Source organism: Silene latifolia, chromosome 10, assembly GCF_048544455.1.
Source record: "Silene latifolia isolate original U9 population chromosome 10, ASM4854445v1, whole genome shotgun sequence".
In the NCBI taxonomy this organism is placed as follows: Eukaryota; Viridiplantae; Streptophyta; class Magnoliopsida; order Caryophyllales; family Caryophyllaceae; genus Silene; species Silene latifolia.
Genome location: NC_133535.1, coordinates 39,126,521 through 39,136,070, shown reverse-complemented (window position 1 = coordinate 39,136,070; position 9,550 = coordinate 39,126,521). Strand labels below are relative to the sequence as shown.

At 43.0% G+C, this 9,550-nt stretch overlaps 1 protein-coding gene across 1 annotated transcript; it reads right to left on the bottom strand.

Moving 5' to 3' along the window:
- Window positions 1-8,373: 8,373 nt before the first annotated feature.
- LOC141607471 (uncharacterized) lies at window positions 8,374-8,766 on the bottom strand. Its single transcript, XM_074426822.1, has one exon. It carries the CDS (start codon window positions 8,764-8,766, stop codon window positions 8,374-8,376), a length of 393 nt encoding a protein of 130 aa, XP_074282923.1.
- Window positions 8,767-9,550: the final 784 nt, after the last annotated feature.

The window sequence follows — 9,550 nt, the reverse complement described above, 5'->3', positions numbered from 1 at the left end:
AAATGATAGACGATTCTAGTACCATATATACACTCCAACCAGCAATGTGTGTCACAGCCGAGGGCTGACAAATGATATGGGAGAGTAAGGTTACAGGTAAGAAAAGGCAAAATAGATTATGGAAATGTGGAGGTAAAGCGTCAAGCTAGCACCTAAACAGGACCATATAAGACTATCCAATTCTCATCTGACTTGAAATCAAGCACATACGCCCTTCTGTCGGCGCAAAACTCACTACCCAATACACAATCTCCTAAAAAAGATAGATAAAAACGGAGGAGTAAAACCGTCACAAAATCAAACTAAGCACAGACGGTCTCCTTTCTTTTCATTTCAATTTTTTTCTTTTCTTTCCTTCTGACTTTCTAATTCACGTTTTTTTTCTTTCTTTTTCATTTTCATTTCTTTTTCTTTATTCCTTTTCCATGCTTTTTTCATTTTCTTGCCCGCGTTTCTTTCCTTTTCTACCAACTCCATATAAATGAGGAATGAACCAAACTCGCATCAATGAAAGATATACCACAAAAATTACACTAAACTAGCTTGACTGGCAGGCTAAATTTGGGTGTAGCTAATGGGTCAAAAGGCTATATTTGGCTAATGTGGAGCTAAATGGGTGAAAATGAATGAAAGGGGAAATTGTAAGCACCTCTCTGCATGTGACACCAACCACAAACCCGAATGTATGCAAGTAACAAGCAATCAAATTTCATAAAAGTGCAAAAGTGATGAACATGTTATGCAAGGAGTACTACTCTCAATTTCTACAAGAACTTGTCACAAATGACACCAGTTTATAAGGCTCTAAATCTTAGAAATTATAAGTAGTTTGCCAAAATTTCAGGTCAAGTCTATTTGTTCAGCTAAATTTTAACTTTAATTCGAAGATTATGCAATAAGACAATGTTAAAAGATAACAGTTTAATTCAAGGCTTAAGTAAAAGGACAAATTATAGTGCAGTTTCATCATTGAAATCCACCGTTCCGTCTCAACCTATATGCTAAAAGTAAATGTGAAATTTTTGAATTTAATAATTTTTTTAATTTTTATGAGAGTTTTGAATTTTTATAAAAATAAACAACAATGCATACACAAATTAAATGTGATAACAGAAATGCAATAAAAATATAAATGTAGACACAGATATGGATGCATAACCTCCCCAAACCAAACCGTACAATGCCCTCATTGTACCCAAAATAGGAAAGGAAAATGCAAACTGAAAAGGAGAGAGTGAAGATGCTGAAAACTCACAAGAATACGCGAATTAGGGACCTCCCCAAACCAGCCAACAACATGGGAGGTCGCCAACAGCTCCGTAGCAGCGTCATAGGAAGTGAATCAAAGCAAGCCAACTCGATCGAGAGAGTAGATTACTCGATCGAGTGAAATGGGATGTGAAAGTGCTCGATCGAGAAGAGGGAAATGCTCGATCGAAATGGTCGTGTCTGTGGATGCTCGATCGAAGATGAAAAGCATTCGATCGAGGGAGTAAGTCACTCGATCGGGTAGAAGATTGCTCGATCGAGAACTCCTTATTGCGCAAATCTTAGGCGTCAAAGAAACACCTGCACAAATACAAATAACAACAACATATACGACCAAAAATCAAGCCTAGATCGTTCAGAGTCTATGGTTACAAAAACCATTTATTACACACACAAAACTGAAATGTAAAACAGCTAAAAATTTAAACTCCGGGTTGCCTCTCGGGTAGCGCTAGAGTCAGGCATGTCCCAGCTTGACCCTTTTTTCTTTCTTCAACAACCATTCAAATTGAGCCCAGTCAAAAAAGCTCAAAGCACGCAGTAGCCGATCAAATAACTGTGCATGTGCTACACAAAACTGTAAGTAGCACCATAATAAAGAAAGAGCATATGAAAGCAATATAAAGTACCGTCTCAGCCTAACAAATTTTCGATGACAAATATGGTGAAACTTTATAAGCTTATTTATCCAACTGGGAGGGGTGGAGTATTGAAATATATAGCATAAGTCATACGAGATAATTTACTTTTAGTCATAGCAATAATCATGAAATCGTATTTAATTACCTCAGGTTCGTCGCTCCTAATGTCGGAATCATTGATAAAGGAATGTATTACCTCTTCCGTGCTAAAAGCGTTCTCTGACTCAGCTACCTTATCATTACCCTCCTATATGGGTTCTATCCCGTAAATCGCAGCCTTTAAAGCATCCAACTCGGCTTTGAAAATGGGGGATTCACCATAACCATTATCTTTGCCCAAATTGTCATTCAAAACGGACCAAAATGACATATCATTGCTCTCCGTGGCTAATATGGTCGATCGAGTAAAGATAGTACTCGATCGAGAACTCTTCTCCTGTATATTACTTGATCGAACAAAAAGATCTGTTCGATCGAGGTCTTCCTCATAATAGTTGTTCGATCGAGTGGTAGTTTCTGTTCGATCGAACACTTCCTCAGATAATCCACTCGATTGAACACTGTAACTAATTCGATCGAGTGTTTGTTGCTGTACAGTACAGAAATCTTCGTATGATGCTTCGTTTTCAGATAGACCTTCGTACTCCGAGTCATACAAATCATCAGTATTGATAGGCAAGTCGGGTCCTTCATGGGAAAGACCACTTTGGTGTAGGTAACGTATACCTTCTATGCGTGCCTAAAGTTCATCTCAGCAGCTAACTGAGCTATTTGAGACTCAAGCTCATTGATTTGAGCATCTACAAATCTATCGTCTTCTTGCAATTGGAGTGCAAGTGCTTTCACCAAAGACTTCAGTTCAGGAGTCTCTTCTTTCTGTTTATCAAGAGGAGGAGCTTGTTGTTGCGGTGGCTAAACAAATAGAGGCTTTTAATAGCCTTGTTCTTGAAGCGGATGTGGCGGCACAAATGCGAAGGGTTGACTAGCTTGCCTACGCTGCCTAAACGCATAGACTTTGTCGTTCTCCGCTAAACAAATAACAGCATTGTGCCAAGCAGCACCACATCTTTCACAGTAAACCACCTGTTCGCCATAGGATGGAACATAGGTGGAAGATCAAGGTACTCAAGCCTTCCCTTAGATGATCTTTTACTTAGAACTGTCTAAGTAGGACCTGTAGGACCTATCAAATCAACACTAGAGAAAAAGATAAGAACTACCTCAAGGAATAAATCACTTAAGGCTAAAGACAGACAAAAATAAACGAGTAAATAAAATAGTTGCCTCCCCGGCAACAGCGCCAAAATTTGATACCGTCATTTCAGTACCAAAAATAAATACCTAAGTATAACTAACAGAAGCTAGCGATAAGTAGGGTCGATCTCCACAGGGAGGCAAGATATCTATATATAAGTCCGTCTATCTAGTCACAATTGGGGTTTTTAATTTGATTTCTAAAACTACTGAAGGCAAAGGTCAAGAAAAGTAAAGCTAAGAGTAATGAAGTGAGAAAATAGAAGATAAGTGATCAGATAAAAGAGGTATGTCAGGATTTCGGTTCACCGATAGTTTATCGACTCAGTCATAAATAGCCTAGACAATCTACTGTGATAAAGGCAAGGGAAAGGTCCTTCCGGTCCACTATCCACCCTAGATTTCCACTAACTTAACTTCCGTCCTCATTAAGGTAGTCTATTGTTTATAGCAGGTCTGTTTATTCCAATCTTCCAATCCAGGAACAAAGTTAACCAAATTAAAGTTATTTAGAAGCGTGCACTCAACTAAACATGTTACAGTTATATTGCTATGGTCACAGATTCTCACATATAAATCATTTATCCTATTCACAACATCATCTCATCACTACCATGGATCCCCTAATCCTAACATATAAAGGTTTAGCTACTCATGATATCAGATTTAACGATAATAATAAGCATACTAAAGCGAGACATAATGAATATATTATAATAGAGATGAAACATAAACAATAACAAAAGCAAGGATAATAAATGATTTGTTAAGATTTTACCGACTAAAGATTTGTGAGTCAATGCGGCTATTCCAATTAAAATACGATATTGAAGACTTAAGTAGATCGGTAGTAAGAACATAGCGAGAACGAAAGTAAACAACTAGTACGAAAGAAAAACAAACGAAAAAGAAAGAGAGACAAACGACACAAGCAAAATGGTGACGCGGGAAGCCCAAAATGTGGGGAAAACCGCGGGGGGGAATGGTATCCCACCAATGATCCACTAGTAGTAATAGTATCCGAGGGTGAACCTAGCTGGAACGATCAAGAGGTACACCAGTGATCTCCAAATGACTAAGTACAAATGATACGAACGATGTAGAAATTTCTAAGTGTGTTAATGATATTAATTGTTGCAGGTGGTGAATGATATTTCTTCGAGTGGATTAAATAATGAATGCCCCTGAATCTGATGTTCGTTGCTCTTTTATAGCCCTTCTTTGAATTGTCGCACATGCTCCTTACATATGCTCAACCATACGCTCCACTCCCTATGAAATAGGAAGTGGTTGCTGACTTTGTCAAAGCTTTTGCTGATCACTGTAATGTTCCTGCTAACCACTTCAACGTTCCTGCTGGCTTCTTATTACTTAATTCAAACGTGGCCTTTGTATCACTTGAATGTCTAGGTTCATCTCCCCTTGTTCTTCCTTGCGTCTAGCAGCTTGCTGCCTTGTTATTGATCCATGTACCTTTACTTTATCCAATTGCGAGGTGCCACGTCATGATGAGAACGTGAGGGTATTTTTACCCATACAATTACCCCCAAGCAACTGCCAGGTTCTGTTCTTGCTCGATGGATGCTGGGAGTTGCTTCCCTCCTGGACGCTGCGTGTAGTGGCGATGTCATAGCGTGACATCAGCCCACTTGCATTCTTATCCACTGATTCAGACCGTTAGAGGTCTAATCAGTCACTTCCGCTCAATAACTCCCCACCTCCCCCACGTCCCCTTTACTTCAATCCCCGCCCCCCCCCCCCCCCCAACCTAACTCCCTCCCTTAACTCCCTTCTCTTAACTCCCTCTCTTAACTTCCTCTCTTAACTTCCTTTGGTTATAAATACACCCCTCCTCCTCCCACTTCTTTTATTACCGTCCTTATTAACCCCTTTCCCTAAAAACCCTTTACTCTCCCTTCCTTCTTATAAGATCTCCCTATCCACCAGGTAAACTCCTTACTTTCTTCCCTCTCTCTTAATTTTTTCACCTCCAAACTTTGCAATCATGGTCAAAAAGGCTATCCGCCGCACCGCTCCTCCTCCTTCTTCCCGTGGGGGTCCATCTGCTGCTACTCTCTCTCCCTTTCGATCCTCTGGGATCCTCGCAGATCACTATCTGTGCGATTCCAGCTTTGTTGATACCCCCCTCGACGAGGTGAGAGAGAGGTTTGGCCTTGGGCAGGAGGTCTAGATTCACATTCCTCAGCCTAGGGAGGCGCCAGATGCCCATAATCCCGGTTGGGTATGTCCGTACGAGTACCCTTTTACCCAGGGTTTGTCTTTTCCTTTCCCTTGCGTCACTACAAGTTGGCGATCTGCCAACTTACGCCTCATGCATGGCGCATTCTGGTTTCGCTCTGCATCCTCGCTGAGGATCATGCTATGGGGATTGGTCTGGGTGACCTCGCCCTGCTCTATACTTTCAGGCCCTTTGTTGCCGGGCTTATCACCTTGAGGTCTTGCGACACCAGCAACCCTGGCGTGATCCTTCCTCCCAAAGTGAGGGATGAAAGCTGGAATATGAAATTCATCTTCGCTAAGATTGACTCTCTTACCCCTACCCCGAGTACTTCTTTGACAAGTGGGGGCCTCTAAAGGTAATTTTAGTTTCTGGGTGTCTATCGTTTTTCTTTTATTTTAATGTTCTTACTGGTGTACTACTGCAGGTTTGAAGCAGTCAGTTCCCTCAAGAGATCACAGCGTGATTAGCCGTTTATTTGCTCTTCCTGTTACAACTCGTTCTTACCCTGGTGTACTTTCTTCCCATGTTGGTGCATCTGCCTCCGAACCTCTTGAAATTAGTGAAGGAGAGCAAGAGGAGGAAGAAGAGAGAGAAGAATAGGAGGAAGAAGAGGAAGAGGAAGAAGAAGAAGAGGAAGTTGGTACCTCCACCAGTCAGCAAGAACCCCCAGCTGCCGAATTCCTGATGTCGTCTGGTAAGACTTTGTTTTTTCTAGGTTTTCGTTTTTGCTATATGGTCATTTGCATTTATGGTCTAACTGTGTTCCTGTACTAGAGAATACTCCTATTTCCTCTCTCTCTCCCTGCTGGATAGAAAGAGGAAACAAGTTGCTTCTGCCTCCTCCGGTCCTTCTCTCAGAAAGAGACCATCGCTCCCTGCTGAAAAGGAGCCGGTTAACACGCCTGACCTTATTGAGATTGCTCCTCTGGCTGCAGTGACTCCTAGGCCTCCTCTGGCCAATACCTCCACCGTAATTCGCCTTCCCAAGGGGTATGGCTCTAGTGGGGTGCCCCTCTGGCCTCAAATGGAAAAACTCCTGCTCCTTGCTGCTGTCCATTCCCTGGGAAATACCCCTCTTCCTACAGTACTAGATGAAGCTCCTGGACGCGCCCTGCAGGTACTTTTTAATTCTCTTTATGCTTCATGGGTCTATTTTGTTCGTGCTGTTGACTGATCTTCTTGCAGAACGGCCTGTTCCTGCGCAGGGAGGTTGCCAGCTTGATGAGGGAGGTGAACAACCTCAACGTCAACCTAGGGAAGGTGGAGGCAGATATGGCGCTGGCTAGGAGGGAGAAGGTGGCGACGCAAAAGAAGCTGACTAAGGAGAAGGCGGCTGCCCAGAAGCGGCTGGATGCTGAGAGGAGGGCGGCAGAGAGGCGTATGGAAGAGGCTCACAAAGAGGTGAAGCTGTTGAAGCATCTACTCTTGGACTCTACATTGGTTTCCGCATGGGAAACAAAGATCAAATGCATCAAGGAGTTTGAGGTAGGTGAACACTCCAACTGGGACCTTGCTGAGGAGGAACGGCTATTTAATGCTGCATATCCAATCAAGCCGGACTTCAACCTCATCAACGACTTGTTGGGTGGTGATGAAGGAGAGACCAGTCCTAGGACTGAACAACCAGCTGTCGCGTCGGTCGAGGAGGTCAGGGAGGATGCCCTTGTTGCTCAGGGAGGGGAAGGTCCATCTAGGGGAGAGGCTATTTTGGAGTCCAACACCCCTGTAGATGTTCCTGCTAGTGCCGCCCCGGATTCTGCAGCTGCTGCCTAGTTTAGGCATTTAAATTTAAATTTTTTTATCTTGATGTTTTGTTGGGCACCCTGTGTGGTGGCCCATTGTAATCCAACTCTTGCTGCCTGGTAGTTTTGGGCACCTTTTAGTACTTTTTTGTTTTTGCCTCGTAGGAGGGGAAAAATACTTACTTTTCAAGTTCCCCCTGCTGAGGGGTGTTTATGAAAATTCCGTTTTGTTCCTTCTGTTATTTTGCTAGCAATTTTTTTGTTCTTTCTGTTTGTGTGCCGGCTTCGTACTTGTTGAGGTGTCTATGGTGGTTCAGGGAGCTTTCTGTCCATCAGGATGCTCGAGTCCCTCTGTTACGACCACGCGCACATTGGGTACTTCCTGCAGGAGGAACAATTTGCTAGTTCATGTTCATCAGTTAGCCTACTAGGACATTGCCTTAATATTCAACTTACCATATCCACATTCAATCCAAAAACAATGATAAACCTAAAAATGGAAGCAATTTCATAAATCCAAAATAGTTTAGGGAGCACAAAGTGTGTTCCCCCAGAGTTTTACAACAACTTAAAAGAAATAGAGTTTTATTTTGGCCTTTTGAAATACTAAGTACGCTGCTTCCACATTTTGCTCCTTGTGACACCTGTGAAGTTGACACCAAGGGAAAATAAGAAAAAGGGTTTTGACTTAAAAGATTTGAAAGATACGTTCTAAGTTGTCATTTCCTTAGTAGTACCTGGTGAATTCAGGAGACTTAGCACGTGCGTACTGAACGCAAAACCTTGCCTGGTGACTTAGTTGTTCCTGCTGTCAAAAGAGATGTTACTGTTAGACCAATACAGGTGGTACAGTCAGGAGGTACGAAATAAAATGATTAGTTCTTTGCTTATGTACCTTATGAGAGAGTGAATTGTGGCTCCAGCAAGTGGGTTCTGGGGTTGTTCCCCTTCAAGCGATAGCTGCTTAATCAAAGACACTTTTAGCAAGTTAGTTCATGTTCTAAGGTTTCTGGAGTACTAAATGCTAGGATTCAAGGGTCCTGGGATGTACCTGTTGGAGGTGGAACTTCTGGGTCCTGCACCTGGAACCTCACACATAATACTTTTTAAGGTGAATGATGTTCCACGATCTAGGGACAGCTTCCCCATCCATAGTCTCCAACTTGTATGCCCCATTACCCACGATGCCTTCTATGTGGTAGGGACCTTCCCAGTTGTAGGCGAATTAGCCTGCACTCTGATTCTTGGTGTTTGGGAATACCTTCCTGAGTTCCAGGTCCCCTACCTGTAGCGTTCTCAGCCTTACGTTTTTGTTGTAACTTCTGGGAGCTGTCTGCTTGTAGGCTGCCATCCTGATTTGGACGCTGATCATTGGCTCATCAATGGTATCCAGGCTGCTGGCCATTCCTACCCGGTTCCTCTCTTCGGTGGCATTGGCATATAGATGCGTCGGTACTTGCACCTCAGAGGGAATAACTGCCTCGGCCCCATATACCAGACGGAATGGTGTTTGATCTGTTGCCACTTTGGGGGTAGTTCTATCAGACCACAACACGAAGGGGAGCTCATCTGCCCAGTTGCCTCTTATCTCCTTCAGCCTTCTTTTCAGGTTCTTCATGACTATCTTGTTGCTGGATTCTGCCTGACCGTTGGACTGCGAATTCCTAGGAGTGGACTTAAACAGCTTGATGTTCCACCTGGCGCAATAGTCTTTCGTTCTGTTGGATATGAATTGTGACCCGTTGTCACATATGATTTCTGAAGGGATGCCATATCTACTGACTATGTTCCTCTTGATGAAAGATATCACATGCTTCTCCTGGATCTGAGGGAAAGCTTATGCCTCAATCCATTTAGAGAAGTAATCCGTCATTCCCAGCATGTACGCCCTGTTTCCAGAAGCACGGAGTAATGGTCCCACAATGTCCATTCCCCATTTCATAAAAGGCCAAGGCGAGATGATCGGATACATATGTTCTGCTGGCTGGTGGCTAACGGGAGCGTGCCTTTGGCATTCTTTGCATTTTTTGACGTAATCTATGGCTTCCTTCCTCATGTTAGGCCATAAGTAATCCTGCCTTAGTGTCTTATTGGACAGGCTCCTACCCCCTGTGTGATTTCCACAATCACCACTGTGGATATCACACATTACTGCATGTGCCTCCTGTATGCTTAAGCACCTCAAATATGGTCCTGCCAAGGACTTCCTAAATAGGATACCATCAATGAGTACGAATTTGGAGGATTTCATTTTGAAACTCCTGGTGTCTTTCTGGTTAGGTGGTAATACCTCATCACGTAGCCAACTAATGTAAGGCTTGCGCCAATCATCAATCTCTTCCTGAGGTGTGGCAGTACATAGTATCCTTGCTTTGTATGTCCACTGGGTGGTTGCAGCCTTA

Coding starts and splice junctions, on each gene's coding strand:
- LOC141607471 (XM_074426822.1), bottom strand. CDS start 8,766: ATGAAGAACCTGAAAAGAAGGCTGAAGGAGATAAGAGGCAACTGGGCA.